General features: G+C 36.5%; 1 protein-coding gene across 3 annotated transcripts; it reads right to left on the bottom strand.

The window, feature by feature from the left end:
* Positions 1-1418: 1418 nt before the first annotated feature.
* Positions 1419-23941, bottom strand: LOC135469914 (serine/threonine-protein kinase PAK 1-like). 3 transcript variants are annotated; one of them, XM_064748555.1, is made up of 8 exons: positions 23900-23941; positions 16569-16815; positions 13285-13537; positions 12837-12942; positions 10323-10386; positions 8830-9306; positions 7813-7851; positions 1419-4119 (listed from the first exon to the last, which is right to left on the bottom strand). In XM_064748555.1, the coding sequence occupies exons 2-8, from the start codon at positions 16763-16765 to the stop codon at positions 3801-3803; spliced, it is 1455 nt and encodes a 484-aa protein (XP_064604625.1). In that variant the 5' UTR covers positions 16766-16815; positions 23900-23941; the 3' UTR covers positions 1419-3800. The 3 variants fall into 3 exon arrangements, with proteins under 3 accessions (XP_064604625.1, XP_064604624.1, XP_064604626.1); XM_064748554.1 differs by lacking the exon at positions 23900-23941 and adding an exon at positions 23632-23882; XM_064748556.1 differs by lacking the exons at positions 7813-7851; positions 23900-23941 and adding an exon at positions 23632-23882.
* Between the last annotated feature and the right edge of the window lie 15 nt (positions 23942-23956).

Raw genomic sequence — 23956 nt, 5'->3', positions numbered from 1 at the left:
ATTCGTTTAGTCCTGCCGATCAAAGGAATCGACTTTCCATTGGATGTCAGACGATTACGATTAAAATCGGCTCTTATTCCCATGTACTGAGCACCTTTACACTTTCTTCCTGCCGACAAAATTGGCTGTGTTGTCTGTCGCCAAACCATACAAAGGGCGACTAATTCCCGGCTCTGTAACAACACCGACATTTTCAGTTATTTTCAGGCTGCAATTAATTTCAACCCAAGGGAATGGTTCAAGTAATGGGACACCTCTTCAGACGTTCTGGGGTGGTTCATCCTCGCTCTGTGATTAGGTGCCCACCCTTCTGACAATGTCGCTTCCGGGAGAACAGCCAACTCCGATCCTTGATAAATTTAGAATCAAACGTTTGGGGCGAAGGTATGGATGATGTGCTAAAGCCTCAACAAAATCGATAACCGCTTGAAAGAAAGTGCGGGCACGTACCTTGCTTGTAGTTTATATCGGGAGCAGGAGAGAGCATGAAGAGCATGGTTTTATGCGCTTTCGTTTGTATGTATCATCGTACAAGTTATATCATTTTTCAGAACACTACTAAGAGTGCGTGAAAAATTCTCCTAAACACCGAGTCGTCGAACGTACCTGCCGGCAAGGTCAAAATGAAAAAAAAAAACCTGTAGTGTTCTTTCAAATCGCAGGTATGCCTATACGAGTTTATTATAGGCCTATATAGCAACAATCTGTAGTTATCCCTACAGTGGCGGATATATTAGGCACATGCACACATCATGTTTCTTTTCATCATCACTAGGACTAGATCATAAACCATTGCATCTTCGTCAAACACAATCACATCCCTATCATCAGTTATTTTCGTCATTCCTTAAGCAATTAGCGGCGTGGGGTTGGGGACCTAGTACGCGTGTTGGCCCTCCCTCTTTTCGTAATGCCAAGACAATTTAACCCTGCTCCAACTCTCTTCAATTTGCACAAAGGGGAGGGAATCATTTATTTCGATCAAGCAAGGATCTAAAATAAGGATTCTGTGACCATGACCGATACCTCGTGCAGCAATCTAAGGTCACAGAGTTTCCGATTTACTTTATGGCCCCTGTATTCTCGTTTAATGTACTGGGGCAGTTGGGAGTTCTTCGCGTCCCCCTGTAAGCTTCTTCCGACTGGTCATACATTTCTGGGTGCTACAGAAACAGACACAACATATAATAATCTAAGAGAAATCCAGTTCTGTACAAAAACTGACTTTATTATAATATTTACCTAAATTGGTGTTGAAAATGTGTTAAAATAAGGTCTAGGAACATTAGATAAATAAGTATTTCTTGTGATCCTCTAACATATTAAGTAGCCTACTCAGACTTCTGAAAGAGACCATTAAATGGCTTACAAAAGCTGTTATGAAAGGTGACCTGTGGAAATAGCTAATGTCTAATATAAATAGACATTATAAAGACCACCATTGCCTTGAATTGCATATGCAAGTAATGTTATTGCCTGGTGCTTTTAATTCACCCATGCTTGTTCATGCCTGATGGCATACCTGTAGGATATTTTCTTGCTCAGACTGACTACAAATAATCAAAATATCACCATTTGATAAAACAGGAATGTATCTACATGATAAAAATGTTACTTCGCTCAACAAATAAGGCATCAGTGGCTTCACATGTTTGCTTCTTAAGACAATTGGAAGATTGAATACAAAAAAAGAAGGATTTTAAAAATATTTTAGCTTAAACTCAACGAACATCAACTACATAAAAAATTCCCTTTTTTTGAATAGTTGCAAAACTCTGGAATGCATTATTTGCTATAGTGTTAAAATATAATATGTAAAATAGCTAACAATTTAGTCAAATTCTTTAACATGTTCAATATAAAATATAAAACATTTTTCACCTTTTCTTCAACATCTAACTAAATACAATAACCATCTGCAGATAACTAAGAAAACTAGATTTGTTCTAGTTCCCTGATTTTAAAAATTTATAAAACACCATAATAGGTAAACAGTACATGCATCTATCACAAGGTTAGGATGCTGAAAAGTGAAAAGTATAAAACAAAACTTTAACTACATGCAGAACATTCTTTTCGTAGTGTTTTACATTTCACAGAATAGGTAAATAACCATGTCTGGTTGAAAGTGGATTATAAAAAGGGTAAGGTTAATTTTTTCTGACATTTTTTGCAAAGAATATTAACCATCTTTAATAAAAATAGAAACTCCTTTTAGGTTAGTATGGGCACCAAATGCTGATATACGTGAGGAAATGGCACAAACTGTGATTTTGCAACACAGAGAAAGTTGACCTGGTTTAAATAGATTAGAACCAAATAATGTCTTGTGTGTTTGGTTATTTTGCTGTTCTAGTTTGATGCTCTACCACACTGAGACCACTGGAACAGCAAATTATAGGGGTTACAAAAGCACAGACCTGGTCCAAGTGTATTTGATGGTGTCTATATTGCATGTACTTCAACAGAGATAAATTTTCAGACAGAAACACACCATGTATGAAAGGCAAAAAAAGACATATCAAAAGAGTATCACAAAGATTTATAACTATATAAGGGTACATTATGCATGTCACACTGCCTGTGCAGTTTTCTGGCCCAATAAACCCAAAGATAAAGGCTGAAGGCTGATAAAGTTGGAAACACATCACCAGCAGTAACATTATGACAGCAGGTATTAGTCCAGACATGGACATATGCACATGTACATTACTTGCTATTAACTACAAAAAACGATGACACTATACCACAAGGACCTATACTTTCCATGGCTGTATGGAACATCGTCCTTGGTTAAGTGAAGCAGACACTTACAGGCATGTTGGGACAATGCTCAACGAAAACTACATGTACCTTAATTATTTACCCACTTTCTCCATTTTAAAGAATGGCTTCTTACAATTTTGTTTGCCTTATAGACAGAATGTATTTTACACCTGTAATTTTGTTACACTCTTGAGTAGCATCTACAGCCATCTGGGTAATAAAGATTCACACCATATCAATTAAAATCCTCAAGCAAATCCTCACACAACTAATATTTATGGTACAGCCAGTCAAAATGCCTGAGACTCATAGTTTTGTAAACATAACCATAGGGTTGTTTTTGTGATAAAAAGGTACTGCAAAACTACACTGTTCGTGCTTTGGTCTATTCTAATTTAAGGCACAAGACAAACTGTGACTGCTGGAGAAGTTTTGCCCAACAACAACATGATTTATCTTTGACATAAACTACATGTAATACTTTCGAATATGCTTACACATACACATCAATATTTCACAAGACTCTCTGGCCTGTGAGCGCATGGCCAGAGTGCATTAGCCAAAGCAGACCTTCTCACAGTGATCAGAAAAAAAAAGTAATGTAAAATACATGTTAACGGCAATCCGTTCAGTACCTGCTAAAAGGTCAATGCATCAACAGACATCCAAGTCATAATGCATAACATACAATTCATTCAACAAAAATACTTCCTAGACAATATTAGGGAAAAGAAATGTGCATGCTTATCCATACTATTCACAATTTTTTCAGGGAAGAAATGTGTATGCTTATCAATACTATTCACAATTTTTTTCTAATGAAAGTCCTTCTCTGATTGGAATAAACGGAATTCACAAAAATGCCTTTCCAAGACGAGATTCCTTTCTGCATTAACCAAAGAGCCAATAAGCACTGCAGTGGTGCTCTTACCAAACTGGACAATAACTTGGAGCTGCACCATTACATTCCTGCACACTGTTTATTGTAAGCTGTGTTGAGTTATTGGGGACCTTTCATTATATAAGTCTGTCTCCTAGTGGCCTGTAGCCTCTTTTGCTGCCACAATCAAGGGTTTCAGTGTAGATAATGCCTTTCTCTTTTTCAGAAAAGCATGTGCGAGAAGTTCATCAGCATCTGCACGCTTATCCACATCAACTTCCAAACACCTGTCAATAAAATCCTGCAAATCTGAAGAAAGCTTCTCGCGGTTTTTGATCTGAGGCTTGCCACGAGAAGCAATCAGGTAAATAGCCTTGACCGGAGTTTCGTTCAGATAGGGAGGCTCTCCATCCAACATCTCCAGTATCATGATGCCAAGGCTCCATATGTCCACCTTCTTTCCATACTGTTTCCTGGAACAACACAATTAAATAAATCCTCTTAGCTCATCATATGTTCCTGTAGAGGAATATTGGCCATATCATCAATTGTTTTCAACAGAAGACACATGTGCAAAAGATATAAGTTAACTTGAATCTAACGTGAAAACAAGGTCTCTTATTTTCTGACACACCAGCCAAAAAGAACAAACATAATAAAATGATCTTTTATGCCTACCACGTTGTAATCAATACAGAACACCTGACAGATTGTAACGATGAACAACATGTACATGTATATGTACACTAGCATGTACTTCAACAGAAATGGTGTAAATTCTGTTTAATAGATTTGCTTTCTCACTGTCAATTTCTCCACAGACACAATATTTAAGTAAATGAATGACAAGCACATGTAGCACAATAAGCCACTGAACAGCTGTTTGTGGTTTATTGGACTGATTCCGAACACATGAGGATACAGCAACTGTCTGCAGAGAGACATTCAACAATTCCATCAATAATAGCTCCTCCACCCTCACACAACCTAAAAGTATACAGCCACAAATATTCCAATGAAATATGGTACCATATACAAGAATGTGTATTATACATGTATGTGATCCAAGTACCCAATACACACATTAATAGGACACACCAATGCACCTGTTCTAAATGGAGAAAACAGCCGTAAGACATGCTGTAATATACAAATGCACAATCCACAGCAAGTACAACCCACATCATCAGAGACTAAAATACATGCAAGTACAGCCTGACCAGTGCATAAAACTTTATTCTCCCCACAAGACGCAAGTAACTGTGTTAAAGATTTCACGCAATGATGTTGCCATACTTTTTTTTTTTTTTACAAGATTTTGGATCAGTTCACGGTATAATATCATTCACACACATCAATAATCTGCTGTATACAAATATGTCAACATATGTGTGGCCATTTAAATTCATGCAATAAATATATTACTAGTCCAACAAAGTATACATTATAAACTGAACTGTCCTTGAAGAATCAAAATTTAGCGTAAAGTGTCAACAATCAAAGTATTAACAGGTCTTTTATTTTGTGGACATTTGTATTCTGCTAATTTTTGGACAAGACACATTCAGCATTAAGCTTGGCTAACTGCATACTGGTATACGTCAGCTTTAAGCTTGGCTAACTACACGTTTGTATCCCCCAGTAGTTGTACAGGTATTGAGAAGGATAAATATTAGGTGGAGTAGCTACAAATGCGCCTAGACATTTAACGTTTTTCTTCCTACCAGAGGGATATGTGTATATGTATGTAATTACTGCACACTGGCTTTTAGCCAAGGTCTAACTTTGAGGTACATGTATCCCATGTTGGCAGATTCATACTTGGAAACACTCACATTTGAAACCATGGCATCATTGTTAAATACATTTACATGTATGTAGGCCCATGTATGTAGATGTTAAAGATGTCCACATATAACTTTTGACCTCAAATTTCCAGGTTCATGATAGCAGTTCATAATTGGATCTTTGTGACACATCATAGTTTTTTTTTTCCAGACATATCCCACATTTGAAAGGTCAAGTATAAATTTTGAGAATCACGTCAACCTTGATATTAGACTATATGTACATGATAGCAAGGCTTTAAACAGGTAATGTAGCATGTGTAACTGTTTGTTATTCACACAGTTTAACTATTACAGTTACCACAGACCATCATAACCTGTGGGAGTGTTTTAGCAGTGTTGTATTTTTGTAAGGTGGATGAATCAATCAGAATCAGGCAAAGTATGAGGCTTGGCTGAAAACTAAAATTAACAAGGTGAAATACAGTGACTACGAACAAAAAAACCCTAGTGACTATGAACAAAAAACCCTAGTGACTACGAACAAAAAACCCCTTGTGACTACGAACAAAAAACCCCTAATGACTACGAACAAAAATAGCCCTAGTGACTACGAACAAAAATACCCCAATGTGACCATTTTAGCAGAAGTCCTAATAAAGGTCCACACGGCCCACTTTGAGATCTGCACTTGATGTGAGGGGTCAGTCCAGCAGTGTCATGTGAGATAGTTAATAAATTAAGCAGACTCATGTCACAGCATAAAAAATAGATCTACTGGTTAAGAAAAGATGATCAAACAGTCTGCTAATATACATGATTGTATAACTGAAACATATAGGTACATGCATACATTAATATGGTTTTATTACTAATATGCACACTGTAAAATTTAAAACATAGTACATGTACATACTTCACTTCTGGTAAAATAATGTTAGAACACTAGTATCACACACAAATGCATATCTAGACTTTCTGCTGAGAGGTGCAAGGGGACAGAACTCCTGCAAAGGGATTACATGCGCTATTCACATAATGCCACTCTTGAATACTCCTTGTTTTCAACAAATTTGCCCCAAAATACAAAATGTACATGTAAAAATAAAAATGAATATGATCTCATACGATTCCCCATCTGCATGTAGGTACTCCCACTCCACACTGTTTGGTGCATACAGTCAGAGTAAGAGCAGATCTTACCTTTCTATTTACAGGCAGCATCACAATGCATTCTGGCCACACTGACAGTGCTTACTGACTGTGACATGCAGACAACAAATTATTTCCCATAAATCATCAGTGTCACCTTGTGCATTTTTAATACATCGTCCACAGGGAGTACAGACATGTGGTCTACCTCACATATACTGCAGTGCCAAACTTCTCTCCATTTATGTACTTCTACTTTAATATACAAAACATTCAATTGTGCACCTCAAATGATACACCAAACAAATAACATTTTAATAACTGAACGCAAATTTCATCAGAATTAGAACTGACCAGTCAGTCTGTATTGTAAACACATTTAAGTTTGTTATACAAAAAGAAAGACCCATGTACACAGTAACTTTTGATAATATGCATGCACAACTAAAAATGTGTGGGCAGGTGGACACCAACTGAATAATGTCCAATTCTTATTTAATATAGACAATCAATTCTCTCTTGACTGAAAAATAATAATTAAAAATATTTTGTTAAATACTGCTGTCCTTGGTATCATTGTTAAATGAAATTTTGTAAGTTTATACTCATACATGTACATGTACTTTGATCAATATGATGTTGATTTGTTTATTCGATTGATGTTTTATGTCTTACTCAAGAATATTTCACATACAACAGCGGCCAGCATTATGGTGGGAGGAAACCACGCAGAGCCTGGCAGAAACCCTCGAGCATCCGCAGGTTGCTGCAGACCTTCCCATGCACGGACGGAGAGGAAGGTACCATGCACTGGAGAGCATCCTGTGTCACTGCGCCACGCTGGCATGCTAACCCCCTCCGACACAGACGCCCCTGCTATTTTAAGACTACCGAGGACTTATTGCCTGCATGTACACTGTACATGGAACATGCACCTCCAAGATTCTGAGGTTTGGAATTTACACTCAGGTACAACCATATAGGACAAATATATATACAGATATGTACAAAACATTGATCCATGCCAGACTCTCATATTCAGAATGCTTAGTAAAATGGATGGCAGACATTTCTTGTAAGACCAAATATAGATAAACAATGTACATGTATAAGAACTACTGATGTACCATGACACTGATCTATGTAGTCAGCCATCCTACAAATCCTGTAATGTGTAAACCCTCCGCCAAACAACAAACATACCAACAAACACAAAGAATCATTTACCTTTTTAATACAGAGATTCCATCATTTTCCTCTACATCGCTGGAAAACACATGTATGTAGATATACTACATGTACCTCATTTAAATATCTATTGAGCAAGTGACAGGCATGGAGGCTTACACCATTAAGACTTTGTTTAATTAACCAACCATCCAACAGACAGATGTTTAGAAAGTATTACATTTCAGTTATACATGTACTTGTACCACTGGTATATAGAATCATATCACACGTGCCTGTACAGTGTATATACAAAGAAGATCTTTCTAAATACCGTATTTCAGAACTTATCAGTTAAGAAAAAATTAAATAAGGATGGTTTATAAAGAAAAGAAAAATTTAAAAAAAAATACAAATGTGAAAAACTGTTAGTTTTAATCGTATTTTGAAGAGGCAACAAGAAACTAGACTTCATGCACATGCCCAGTCGTGACTTGTTCTCATACTTCATCCTGCCACACCCCACCTCCCATCAAAAAAAAAAAAAAAATTTAAGGTTGAAATATAAAATCTATAGGTATCATTGGAAGGGCCAGTCTCTTTTTCTGTATGCTAACATGTCCATTTGTAATAAACTACAGGCATGTAAGATGTGTAAGTCTGTATCATGTATGTAGTACATCTACTAGTACAATGTACATGCCACTCTACTTAACAGTCCTGTAAAAGAAAACACGAAACTTGGTGTTCTGATAAAACATGCTACTGTTATGCCAAGCAGCTCTGCTAAAGCATGCACAGGCGTCTGTTTGGTACATGTGCTATCTTCACCATATCATACTTCTTATTACTCCATCCGTTAAAATACACATACAATAAGTGAAATCACAACCATATGCAAAGTATTACCTTATGGTACATGTATGTTTAACAGCAGCTCAAAAAATCCTCAAAATAAGCCATTTCAAAAAGCAGGACAGATTATGTTTATTGTGAAATATTTCAATACTTAAGTGTGTTAGTTTGTTATAGGTATAAGGAAGGCTGCAATAAAGGAGCTCTGAAGGTGTCACTCACCTGGTTACCACTTCTGGAGCCATCCAATAAGGTGTGCCGACCATTGTTACACGTTTATTCTGGCTGTCTGACAACTGAGCACAAAATCCAAAGTCTGTCACTTTGACTTGACCAGTCATTCCCAAGAGAACGTTGTCACTTTTAATGTCTCGATGGATGATGTCTTGCTGGTGCAGGAACTTCAAGGCTTCTAGGCACTCGAGACAAACTGCTGCAATCTGACCTTCATTCATGATGGTCTCTGTGACAACATCTGTTAACGCGCCCCCATCCAGAAACTCCATAACCACCCACAGCTCCTTCCCAACCAAGTAGCTATCCCGGTAGTTCACCAAATTTTTGTGGTTCAGCTCCTTCATCACTTGGATTTCTGTAATTATCAACTCTTTTTTTGGTTGGTTGTCCAAGTCCATCATTTTAATGGCAACGACATCTGCAGTGATGTTGTCTGTAGCCATGCAAACCTTTCCTGAAGCACTGGACACAAAAGGAAAGTAGTATTACACAAAAATAAAAACTCTACTAAATACAGCTAACAAAAAAAAAAAATGAAAAAGAAAAGAAACAATACCCCAATGCCAGTGCTTTCAAATATTAAACAATCAAGCCATCATTATAAGAGTGATGATGTACTTATGACATAGTCCATGAAAAAAAACACAGATTAAGGAGCAAACATTTGCTTCTGGCTTTAGGTGCCCAGTTCAAGGGAGGTAATTTTCTGTGTTTTTACAACAGCATGACAAAGCAAGAGGTCTCTGGATTCTGTAATGGAAAAAGACAGGTTTTGTTCATTCCACATTTATTGTATCATTATTTTAATATTATGTTCAACAAATAACTGTATGGCCCTCAAGTACTTTTTTATTACTATTATTAATTGTTTTCTTCTTCTTATGCAAAAGGTGATAAGTCAGGCTTTGAGGTTATTTTAAGAGTTAGTTTGAAGCATTTTGGTCGAATTGATCAGTCATACAAGTATGTAAAACTGAGAACAGTTACTCGTGTCAGAATGGATATGCTGTGGCAAGAGGCTGCATTAACAATTTGTCAAAGTCAGCTGGCAACAGAACTCATTCAGAACAAGCATTGCCTCAGAATGCCAGGTTGCACTGTATAATGTTTCCTTTAACCGAGAAGCCAGATTTATTGAGGAAAAGTCTTCACATCATCGGTTGAAAGGAATCTGCTCCAAACCAGAAGGCCCTCCTATGTTCAATTCAGTTCAGTTCAGTCCAGGGGCCCAGTTTCACAAAGATGTTGTACATGTACGATAATCGCACATATAGGACCATGGTACACTAACAGTGACAAACAAAACATTGTAAGACAAATGCACAATAAAATTTTTTTTATGAAACTGGACCCTGATGTCTACAGCCAGCTAATGTTGAAAGATGCAGACAGAGATGCAAAGGACCACTGAAAGACAGTGTAAATTTAGGTACTTGTGCCATGGTATAAATGCAAAAAGAATAAATAAATGGACTTACCCAGCTCCGAGCTGCTTTTGGATCTTATACTTTATATTTGGATCTTCGTTGGTGACCAACAGTCCTAGTAAACAAGTAAAATGATGAATTAAAAAACATGTAAGCAAATCAATACACAAAGTTATTATGAGTATCATAATTATCCCTAATGTCAAAAGTCCATTACCTAGAAGTATGCAATGTCCCTATAGCTAGTCTCTACGGCACTTTACACTTTCCTTCGATCCCTAACACATTGTGATGTATCTGCGCAGCCATGTATTTTGTTTTTTCTACTGCACAGCAAACACTTGAGACACGGCTGATGTATGGTGGGAAAAGTGTTGAAAATGTGGTTATGCCGACATAAAGATTTTAAAAAAATTATGACCATGTAGTTTTGTAAAAGAACAAAAATCTCATTAATAGTAATTGTTTTAGAGTCGCTTGGAAACATAAAAATAGTCAATGATTTACTAGTGAAATCGTAGATTTCCCGTGATTCAGTACAAAATTTCCTATATGGCATTTGGCATATTTCTCCACCAGGTGGGGCAAACTTTTACAGACGACGTAACATGTATAATGTGCTTTGGAGACTAGTTGTAGGGAAGTTGCATATTTCTAAACAATGGAATTCTGGTAATGTATATGTGAATTTGACATTTTTGCCTCCATGTCCTTCAATAAGTTTATTCCACTTTTTAGAGCAATAAACATATTGTTGTAACCCTCACCAGCATTGTTATGACTGTCACTGAGGAAACATACCTTATGCTTGACAAACAGTGAGTTAAAATTTTAGATACGTGCCTAAAACATGACAAAATGGAAATTCCTTTTTAAGTATTTAAGAAAGTATAAAATTCAACACTTACAGATTGGTTAAAATAACGTAGCTATGAACTTTAAAACAATGTATTTAGTTTAGTAAAATCAATAATAAATAAGCATCCCTCACGGACTCATTGTTTGACACCTAAAATTACCTGTGTGAATGTGTGTTAAGACAATTGAAACAATTCATTTCCTATTTAAATACTCCTCTTTTCAACAAGATCAACTTATACACTGTGAAAGACCTAAAATTCTGATAAGGAATTATAGTTTTCAAGGCAAATAAATATCATAAAATTTACATTTGGAGTTTAAACTTACATTTTCCCAGCAAAGACACCACAAAAATATCATTTTAAATATAACATCTTTTCAAGATCAATCATATGCTCAGAAAAAGGCAAATTCTTAGGTCATTTACCATAATTATCACATTTGATGTTTCAGGAAACTGTAACTTTATCACAGCCTTGATTTAAATCACAGTCTCAGTCTCAAAGTAAGATAGATATATAATATCATGGCAGACCCAACAAGAATCGCAACATTCCAGGAATAGCCATGTTATACAAACACAAATCTCATGCAATATGCAGTCCAGGTGTGTCTTGTGTGTGAGAAATTTAGAAGGAATGAATGCTTACAGTTTAAGTGAGTGAGTGCTTGGGGTTTAACGTCGTACTCAACAATTTTTCAGTCATATGACGACGAAGGAATCATTAGGGTGCATGTACGTGTAATGTGCCTCCTTGTTGCAGGACAGATTTCCACCGCTCTTTTATTTAGTGCTGCATCACTGAGACGACTTACCGAAGGCAAGTAAGCCGCCCCGCCCGAGCCATTATACTGATACGGGTCAACCAGTCGTTGCACTATCCCCTTCATGCTGAACGCCAAGCGAGGAAGTTACAACTTCCTCTTTTAAAGTCTTAGGTGTGACTCGACCAAGGATTGATCCTGGATCTACCGGTCCTGAAGCGGACTTACAGTTTAAAGTTGTACTTAGCAATTTTTCAGCGGATTCATTGCTGCCAATGTGCTGCCGCCACTCCAAACCTTTTTAGGCGGACACTCAAAACATTAAGCCACCAAAGCGGTCTAAGGGGTTCAGAACCCATGTATACAGATATATGTACGTAACACATTATATTACTACTGAGCATATTTACATCAACAAAAGTTGGGAAAACGAAAAACTTTTATAGTTAAATGTAAATATAAACAAATTGTTCATTTATCTAACTGTTTTCATAACATCGAACTTAGGAGTTTTGAACTTAATCTGTCCATGATGGTGGTCAGAGTTATGAGAAGAGGTAACTGGAGTGTTCTTCATAAACCACCACCCAATGGTAGTTTCTGATGGCATTTCCACTTGTGACATACACACTTTCACACCTTACTGGCGAACGATACACAGTGGGCTTCAGCAAATGTCAGTCTCTACAAACAACTACATGACCCTTGCTAGCTAATAGTCAACCAGGGCACACATAGGGTGTGAACTGAGGAATCTGCAAATCCTTGGGAATGCTCTTCCAAAGGCTGGGGTTGAACCTGCACATCTTGTGTCACTTGTGTAAATATAATGAGAGACTTCATGAGGAGATGTCATTCACTCATGACTGGATTATGAATATCTACTGCTAATCCCAATGTATAAGTGTAACAATTCCTAGACTTTTAAATGCTACTCACGTAATTCTTCCATCACTTCCTCATCAGTAAGCTTTTTCTTCTCCTTGGGTTTTTCCCGTTTAAACACCTGGTCATCATTACCTGTAGCAGCATCAGTGGAATCCTCCTACAGACAGCAAAGGCTTTTCAGTTGATGAAAGTTAGATTTCAACAAATTAAATATCCAATCACACACAGAATCAGGTAATCTTTTTTCCTGTTATTCTCATCTGATGGCCTTACTTACAATTAAAGTTGTATTTTTTTTTTCCAGCATATACGATATTTGCACATGTAGTTGGTGTGCTTTTTTACCAACATTTTCAAGCTCAAGAAAGCCCTGCGCATGTTACATGAATTGTCCATTAACGCTAAATGATAACATGAATTTTCCTGTGTATGATTAATGACTGTACATGCACATCACTAACCTACAAAAAAAAAAATCAAAATCAAAACAAAGACACACCGTCGGTGAAGAATCTGTGCCGGCAGCCCCTGCAGCACTTGAAGGGACATCTTTATCCACCAATTCATCGTCAAATGTTGGTCCTGAATCGCCTGATGCAGTGCGTTCCCCTTCACTCAAGTCCTCGTCTGGGTCCTGAACAGTCTTTCCAACCAACATAAACTTATTGGAACCTGGTTTCTTTTTTACAGACCTTTGGAAGGTCTGCAAGGCTTGGATTACAGCCTTTGGGTTCTCCTTCTGCTCTTCCTCTCTGTTGAGAAGACACATCATGAGTATAAAAACACACTTACATAATTAATTTTCCTGTACAGATATAATGTCATCTCCAGAACTTGAACACTTTTAATTTGAAGTCCTATGTGTATCTTGCAAAGGCCCTGTGCTAACAATCAGAAAACTATTTACTCAGTGAGGTTAAATGCATTATTATTTAACATTATTAAATGTTTTGTTTCAAAGTATACAAGAACATGTCAAAATATCTCATTTTCAAGACGTACAACCCACAACCCAAAAGCCTTGCTTGAAATCAATAGAATTTCACATCACATTTAAAAGTGTAAATCTAACTTCAATTGTTTTAGTCTAATCTAACACTGAAATGCTAAAGCTACATACATGTATACCGTGTGCATGTACATGTACTTGCTTTGAAAGCATGAATAATAAAATGCAAATGTGTATGTATTTGAATTCACTTTTACATTTTTGGCATGTATAACTCAGTGAATTTCAATTTGATTTGTCTAGTCACCTCAGCATTTCAATCAGTACATCAATCAGAATGACAACTGTTTGCTGCAGGGAATCCATTAATACTTCCAACACCCATTTCCCTCCCTTTCTCATCTTTGATTAAACTCAATTACATGTGGTGTTTTTACCTGCGTATGTAAGTACATGCTTTCTCTGAGTGCTACACTTGGATATGTATAAGTATATCAACTCTGAACTCAGTTACTTGCACTACAGGAATGTTAAATGGAGATTAAAAATGTTAGATGCATATACATGTACCACTCACGTTCAAAAAGCTGGAACTAAATATGGTGAGATAATGTGTTGCTGAGGGACACAGGGCCTGACCTACATGTATCGGTGATCAGTAGTGATGCCACTCTAAACCACATCCTGGAGTTCAGCAAAGTGTGCTCCATGTGCACATACATGTATGTAAATCACCAAAGTAATAGTTGTGGGCTCAGTTTTAAGAGAACTTTGCATATCTTGAAAACAAGTCTGCATATAGGTACACAAGTATCTACACTTTATAAGGCAGGTGTACATATCACCACTTCTTGGAAATGAGTCAAACAAGCCATTAAACATTAACCATTATCTGATACTCCCAGATGATGACATGTACATATACCTCATGCATAACTGTGTAAATTTCATGAAATGAATATGTTCACGTATACTGACATTATCATTTCTGAATACATAAACTTTAGCGCAGCCGGTCTATAAAAAAAACAATAATCAACTGTAAATGTCAAAAGGAATTTCAAGCAGAACTGTCACCAAGCTGAAATTATGCGTGGATCCAAAGTACATGCATGTACATGTATTGTTATATTATTAACCTAGTATTGTTGTTACGCATGACATACAATGTACAATAGGCTTTCACATGTTTTTAAAGGCAGGTACGGTACCTGAATTATTGAAGTGATAGAATTGTTTGTGTAGAACTCATGTACCGTCACATTGTAACAAATCTACCCAATTTTTTAATCACCACTTTAATCCAGGTGTGACCACTTTACAAATAAAATACACAGTGTATGTGTGTGTGAAGGCGTAAACTCACATGTACTACATGTATAAAGGTTAATGTGAGATAAAATTACATTTCAGCAAGTGTGCAGCTGGATCATTTGAGAAATTTACATTAGCTTGAGATTACCGACTATCAAAAATATAATTTGTCAATGTACCATGCATGGACATGTTTTCCCTTCACAAGGTCCATCCAGACACGTAGCTATTTTTACTAACATACACGTACATGTATATTATACCAAATGCATGAAGCCTCAATATTTCATACTCTCATTATCACAAACACTAAATTTATACCTCAATAAAGCATTTCAATAAAAACTGGACACAGATGTCTTCTAACTAAGCAAAATGTGAACAAGAGTTCAGGCGAACACAACATACAACCAAACAAATGCATTTGTTTGAAATGTATAAAAGAATACCAGTGGCACTGCTGTGAGTATAACGGCTGAGGGGAATCTTCATGTGTGTTGATGATAGGTATGTGGTTACCATGACAACCGTGCAAATGGAAAAATGTGTCCTCCAAAAATGAAAACTCTATGCAGAAAACATTTGAAGCTCGGACACAAAATCATATCTATTTATACAGTGTATATAAATAAATATATATATATATACACATATTTAAGGAAAACAACTATTTGGTTAACATGACAACTGTAAAAATGAACAAATGTGAGTCATGAGACATCATCTGTGTGTCTACGTATTCACCAAATATTAAAACTCTAAGTGGAAAACAGTTATACACAAAGTTGTAAATATTTTTGCAGTATATATAAGGAAAATTGTTATTTGGTTACCACGACAACTGCAAAAATTGTCAAATGTCATCTGTGTGTGTATGTATGTATCCACTAAAAATTAAAACTCTAGCTGGAAAACAGTTGGAGTTACACAAAATCTTATCTATAAATACAGTGTATATATAGGGAATTGGCAATGTGGTAATCACAACAACCATGTAAATGCATTAATGTGACTCACGACACATCGTCACGCGTCTATGAAGATATAAACCACAAATTAAAACTTACGCAGAAAACAGACGGAGACAGCATGGACACGAAATCATAACTATTTATATGGTATATGTAAGGAACCATATGACAATGTGGTTACCATAACAACCGCGAAAATGAACAAATGTGAGTTGCAACACATTGTCATCAGTGTATGTATGTATCCACCAAAAATGAAAACTCTACGTGGAAAACAATTGGAGATATAGCCTGGAGACGACTACTGACAGACAGAATCTCTATAACATAATACACTCCGCCTAATGGTGCGGGCTTATAAAAAGCAAACATATCTTAGATGTTTTTATTACAACACATTACACATGTATACTTATAAAAGCTCTACATGTATTCAGAGAATTACACATACTCCAAATAATACATAGTGATGAATGTTATCAGTGTTCTAAACGGTGTGTTTTTAGTATTAACAAACGTTGTGAAAACCTTATTTAAGTTAGAACTTACGTGATACGTGATCCTTCCAGCAAGACCTGCCAAGGCCCTGGAAGGCCTGTGAATTCCCCTTTTTCATGATCAAAGCCAACATGAAAATTGCGCTTGAAGTTAAAGGGTGCACCTATGTCCAAACTGGATTCTTCCTCAGGAGGATTCTTTAGTTTCTTCTTGTCCTTAGATTTGTTACTGAAAACTTTTAGCGGCATGATTCTGTCCTCCCACTACTTTCCAAATGTAGCTCTGTAGTTTGGCAAATCTGAAAATAAAAGTGAAACTTAATTTCCATTGACTGCACACATTAAGAGCTACATGTACACACAAATAAAATGAAACCATAGCTTCATTTAACAGCTTGGTCCTTTACGCTATACTCAAACATCACCTCTGTCCCTTACAGATTCAATCCTGACCAAAGGATGGCGTCATATCAATAGAATGGATATATTCAATGTAAACATAAAACTGACATAAATATTATGCCACATGTTTTGTTAAACTAAACAATTCTAGAAAAGAACACATTGTCTACACTGCCATCAAACCATTCACTATAGTAAAACAACATAGATAAACCATTAAAAAGAAGAAAATACATGTACCTACAAGGTGCGGATCCCAGTCTGTTTAAGCTGCCTACAGTGAATCATAAACAAATGCTATGGAGTATTGATCCAATCATCATAAGAACCTTAGCAATACACAATACAGTTACAGCCAAGCTGACATCAGCATCACTTTAAGCCTACATGTACCATCATTTGGGTTTTTTTTTTTTTGGCTTTTTGTTTTTTTTTTAGGGTTTGGGGGGGCAGTGGGGGGGGGGGGGGGGGCAGATTTACATTATAACACATGTAGCTTGTTCCCATGCATATTAACACACAATGAATCCAATCAAATAGGTGTACATGTATATGTATGTATGATTGCACCTGATAACACACATCGGTGTCTGGCATTCAAAGTCTCAAGGTTTATATAATACATGTACCAGGTAGTAAGTCATACTGGGAAGTGCACAAATACATGTAACAAACATTTGTATAAACTGTCAAAAGCCTGCAATGGATACCATTCAGTTGGAGATCAGGCTTATCCTTCATACCATGTGCACAAACAAACGTACACATGCTGTTTGATAGGACAATAACCATTTCTCATGCAAAACGGACTTACACATAAATGGACCCACCCGCACATTCACATGCCATGCTATTATACTGGTATGACTATTTATCTACATATTATATATACAAGTACCATGTAAGGGAGCATTTATGTGTGTATAGAACCAGGCTGAAATAACACTTTTTATTCTGTTCATCATGCTTGGAATGAAATCACTTATGGGCCAAACAGGATCTTACAGAGTTACAGAATCTAGCACATATACTTCCTACTTCCCTTTGCCACTGCCTTCTGCCTATTGGTTGTAACAGGAACACTTATATGGATCTATTAAGCCCAAGCAGGATACACCTACCAAGTAAGGCCCCTACATATACATACACCTATGGTCATATATGAACTACATGTAAAATGTTCTAGACAACTGTCAACAAAACTCATATTTAAGGTGGTTGGTCCCAAAATGTAGAAGATAATTATACTATAAGCAACATTTTAATCTATTTTTCTTATATCTGACCCAAAATTTGTACTACAAATGTTTAATCACATCACAAAGGTAAAAGTGGTTGTTATAACTGTAGTATCTTTAAAATGTGAACAAACACAAACTGACCTCTTTACTTACCTATTTTACACATAAATCAAACCAACTTAAAAGATGTGATCTACCTACATGTAGTACCAGTACTTTTCAAAATGTGTTATATGACAATATATGTGTATGTACATAAAACACTCTGAAAACATCAACAAGGAAATCACCAAGACTAAGATGAGTTTGGGTTGACCCACATACCATGAAGTGTAAATAACACTTTGAATCTCTACCTACATGCATCAATGTAAACTGAAATAAAGCATAATAAAATTCATAACAAACCTTAAATACCTACTGCAAATAGAGGGAAGGGAGGGGGGGGGGGGGGGGCAAGGGGCAAACAAATAGAGTTCCAACAAAATATGAATATGTACACAATTCATCACAAATGAGGCTTAAGTTAGTATACAAGTACACTCAACATACTATGACTGATAAGTATTACACATTAAATACTGAGATTAAACTATCACTGTGCTATGCTAGCATGTTAACCCCACATTCACAGACACCCGATTTGCAATTAACAGTATACTGACCGCTATTTCACACAAGGTACCTTAACCTAATGCAGGGTTCGTACAGGTATTTGAAAATGAAATTCAAGGTGTTTCCATGAGTTTTTTGTCATTTTCAAGGCCAACTTAAGCATATCATGGTGCAAATTGTAGACTATATTTTAAGTCTGAATTATAGATGCTTTAATTTGTATGCATGTATATTGAATAGTACACTTGCTTTTGCAAGAAATATCTGTCCTTTATCTTTGTAATGCGACCCATTCTTTGGCCCGGCCTGGGCTCAGTGAAAAAATAAAACGCCATATATCATTATGCAGGGCTTCCTCTGGGTCAGTATTTTTTGTTATCCACTCACTTTCGCTACTCATCAGATTTTGTAGTAAACACTATTTTTCTTTAGCCCTACTTCCTTAGCGTCCAGGATTCTTGTAGGTCTCCTTCTGTAATTTGTTTCTATCTGCCTTGGTGTAGCTGCTAGAATCAGTCTGGTCTCTTCTGGCTTTATGTGGAGCTTATCAAAGGTTACATTTAGAAGAATTGCCCTCAAAATAATGGACCAATGCTTGGCAGCATGCTTTTTGTTTTTTAAAAGAAAAAAAAATCCATGCTTTTTTCAACCTTTCTTTAAGATCCTAGGAAAATGTAATTTCCTCTATCAGAAAAATTTGTTATGAAATTAAATTGTAAATTCAGTTCATTTAAATGCAACATTATGATCAGTACATTGGAGTAACACAGTCTGACAGGAGAAAATAAGACGGCTTACACATTTATGTAACGGCACATATTCTGAAACATCTAATTTACTTCGGATCCCATAAAAATAGTGTACTAAGTAGAAAAGTTTAAATTTTTTTCTGGGAGGTAACTTCATTTACAGGTGTAACGCTACCTTAAATTATCTCCCTTGATAATTTTTTTTTTTTTTTTTTTTTTTACAATTGGCGATGAAAGGCATCCCCCAAAATGCCATGATTCTCATTCGTTATTTAACAAAAATGATTTCAAGCCTTATTTAATGTAAGTCAACTAGCAACAATGATGAACCCGCTTTGTCGATTTCTGTCAAGTAATCGCCGTACAACTGTGGTGATGTTGTTGTTGTTTCGCCGACATGAGGCCGTTTGAAATGAAAGCGGATTATTTTCATTGGAAAAATTGCGAAAATCTGCTACAAACCCCCAAAAACTCTCATGGTTGATTATGTATAACGTTTGTATTTTTTCTTAAGTAAATAAATTTGTCACCAAAAACATTCGCACTTTTTCAAATTTTATCGCCTTTTCAAAAAATTGTTCTAAGTTTGTGACAAAGGCGAGTGCCAGCGGAAGCCCTGATTATGGGAAAAATTATCTGCGAGCTCCCGATATACAGACTCGGCCGTCAGCAGACAATATTTAAGCTCTGGACAAACTAAGATTTTTAAGGAGTTTCCAGGAGTATTTGTCCTTTTTAAGGACTTTTAAGTACTTGAAAATGAAATTGTATTTTTCAAGCACTTTCAAGGAGTTTCAAGGACTGTGTGCACCCTGTAATGGATACCGGTGTTCACCATACATCAATCATCATAACAACCTGTTCGAAATATAATTTGAAAAACCTTCCAAAGGCAATCTTAACGTGTATGCTCTATCAGCTGAAGCTTGAAACTTATATAAAGTTTACACTATAAACAGTTTTTGTATGCTACCAAGGGGAACAGTGAAAGCAGGGAAACGTTGTGAACATCACAATTACATAAAGTGTGTTGTTACACGAAGCTTAAAAATGGGAGGGAGTGACAAATGTCTAATACATCTACACTTTCACTAGCGCTGCCCACAATGCATATTTTACCATTATACTTTCAACTACAAGAACTGAATAATACAAGCCGTGACTTGTATACTTGAATATACAAATTCCCTTCCCACAGCTGGAACTGATCTCACATTCAAAGTCACATACCTTTAATGCCGATTAGGGCATATAGATGTACATGTATAGAGAAACCAGGAAGAACAAGTGCTGCTCTATGTAGCAATCGTTCAAAGAGAAATTTTAATGGATCCCTTTACACAATTTAACTACAAGCCACGTAATTTTGTAAAAGCTGTAAAAATCTGTACCCACTGTTTTTAATGGCCTGTTGATAGGCCCAATGAGGGCCATGGAAAACATTCACTTTTGTAAGCCCTTTGATTTAACCTGTAGCCTAAAAATCCTCCTAAATTACTATATATTATATGGTCAGAGATTTGAATCATAGTTCAAACCTGTGTTAGTTATGATCAAAAGCTTCAAAGATCATATGACGTAATCATCATCATCAGCCATACACAGTCTTGGATTCAACACAGTCTCATTCCCCTAAAATGATCTGCAACGATGAACATGAAATTCCAAACATCAGGATTCTAAGTACTCAATATTATTCTGAACGATCATTTCAATCCAAGTATAAAGCACAAGTTCTGCTACACATGGATTGAAGTCACTTAAAGTAGATCTCCAGTGCTGAGCCTTCAAAACTGCAGACAGATAGTTCAATGTCCTCGAATCCACTGATTGTTTACATTAAAAACGGAAGAAAAAAAAACACAGATTTTAGTCAAACGTCAGAAAATCCACTCCTCTACGATCAAGGCACCATTGACCTTGTGACATCAAGGCAGTACATTCTCTCTTCTCTGTGTAGAGAGAACACAGACAGCAGGAAACTACTGCTACACTTTTACAGATAATTTCAAGAGTATTCCATGCTCAAGTATGGCTTGCAACTGCAGTAACACAGGATACTATGAAGTTACATACATTGCCTAAAAATGCCACAGATTTACAAAACATGCCCTTGGATTGGGGTGAACTCGATCATAGTTGTACGAGACTTGCTAATTCAGGCAGAATTTCTAAAAGAAAAGGCCGCAGGACGAGCCTTATAATATCCCCCCAAAAAGCCAAACAAAAAAACAGACGTCCTGATTTTCTCTAGCTGAAAGCAGAAGTTGTTTAGCTACTTGCATGTTTGAAACAACAGGTTATGACAAACTGTAGGGAGCCACTGCAGTTCAGTCCACACCCCACCTACACCACAACATGCTGTTACTCAAAGCTCGTAACGGGAACCCAGACAAATTTTAAATAGGAATTTCTATGTGTTACCAATCGTTTTTTCCATTCAATATAATTCAAAGCCTAGTTCATTGTTGCCGGTGATACTTTTTTAAAACATAAACGATTAGCTTGATTGTTAGTTTCACCAGCATTGAGTGACAGACTATTGTCGTCAGTACAATTCACAATCGCCTGGCTCGACTGCATGGGTCCTCGTGTCACGACCCGTATCGCTCAACTTGGCTATAAAAATGTATAGTCCGTTAATTGCAAAACCGTGCCAAATTCTCCATAGGCACTACCATAATTAGATGGGTGTGCAATTTGTGTCAGACAAATCTTGACAGGAGCGCATCTGAGTTATTTATGCGGCCGATGGGCAATATGTCAAATCACCCACTTGCTACGCTGTACACGCTTTTCCCAGATCTAATACCACTGCACTAGCCTATCTTTCAGAATATTTGTGATAAAACTGTTTTATTTATATTATTTTCAAGATGCTGATTAAGAGGTGTACATGCAGCAGTAATTATACATTAAGTCACACAAGAGCTTCTTAAAAAGCACACAGTCCATAGGCCTAATGCACGAATTTGGCTATGCTTTGCAGGGCTTTTTAATACCTAATGCCGGCAGGTATTCATGGCATGACTTCACACAGTCAGGGCTCCGATGTCAAGATAAGCAATAGGTCCAACTTTAATGGGTGTTTTTAAATGGAACTAGTTAAGGTAATAGTTTTTTAAATGCAGTTTACAGACTAACATAGCACAAATATTGTGTTTGGCGAACATTTAGTGAGAAATTAAAGTCGTTGGGGTTCTTCTTTGAGTTGTTTCCTTTAATCGATAAGCTTTCATATCTGTCCAGATATGTCAATTTACCTATCAAGGCAAAGACAACATGGCAACCAACTTACATATAGGTCAAATTGTTCATCAGTCACATTTATTGACAACTTATCTCTTCCAGAGTGTCTTGCCACTTCCCATCTGTTAAAATTTATGCACAAATAGACAGAATCACAAAATCAATGATTATGCTTTCAAGAGTAACCCATAATGGTTTATTTCAAAAAGGATTTCATTCAGTCACATTACATTTAATAAGTAGATGTAGGTAACACTTGGTTTTAAATAGTCATTTCGATGCTTTAAGGTTATGACCTCCACAGGTCAAGATACAGCTACTGATACATATTCTCATCAAAACCCAGCTCAAATGGAATACAGATGAGTAAACTTCCAACTGAATACCTGTATAGAATACAGACATGTCACATCATAAACTTCATCACCTTACAAGCCTGTGTAATTTCTGCTAATACAAAACTCAGTAACTCAGTATTACATTGAAAAGGCATTTACATGTAAAATTTCACTCTTCCTCTGTCCTAAGTATATCTGTAAATACGTTTATAAAGTAATTTGTTAGGCTCAACATAACTCGCACATCAGTTCTGATTCCCAACTAAAAACATTTTGCTATATATAAACTCCAAACTGCCTAACACCTAAACACGAACATGATGTTACTTGTTACCACATTACGTCCGTTTAGGCCTGGTAGTAATGACATTTATCATACATTCATACTGGCAATGCCAGAATTCAACGGGATTCTCGCCGACGTTCATGCCTGGAATGTAATTCTTGGAACACGTATACAATTAATCTGTGTCTTACACACGTAATTTTAAGGTATTCTGGCCTTTACTAAAAATACTTACGATTTGTCAACAACCAGCACAGTAACAAGTATATCAGCTATATGGTAAGCAACACCACCACACGCGGAAGTCGTATCAGCGGTTGAAAGGGAAACAAGAGCGTCGTCCTAAAATGACGTGTAAATTGCGACAGAAAATCTTCCTTATTTACACTAAGCACATACATTCCACAAATGTCTGTAACAAAATGTTGTGCAACTGCCTTCCAACAAACACTGGATAAAGATAAAATAAACCCCTGGAAATGTGTAAATGTTTGCTGACTTACCCACCACTTGTTCTGTACGTTAAGGGTTCATATCCGTTCACGTGACCCGGCGCACCA

This window comes from Liolophura sinensis, chromosome 7 (genome assembly GCF_032854445.1).
Source record: "Liolophura sinensis isolate JHLJ2023 chromosome 7, CUHK_Ljap_v2, whole genome shotgun sequence".
Lineage (NCBI taxonomy): Eukaryota > Metazoa > Mollusca > Polyplacophora > Chitonida > Chitonidae > Liolophura > Liolophura sinensis.
Note: the sequence above shows the minus strand (reverse complement) of the source record. Positions and strands in the feature narration are given on the sequence as shown.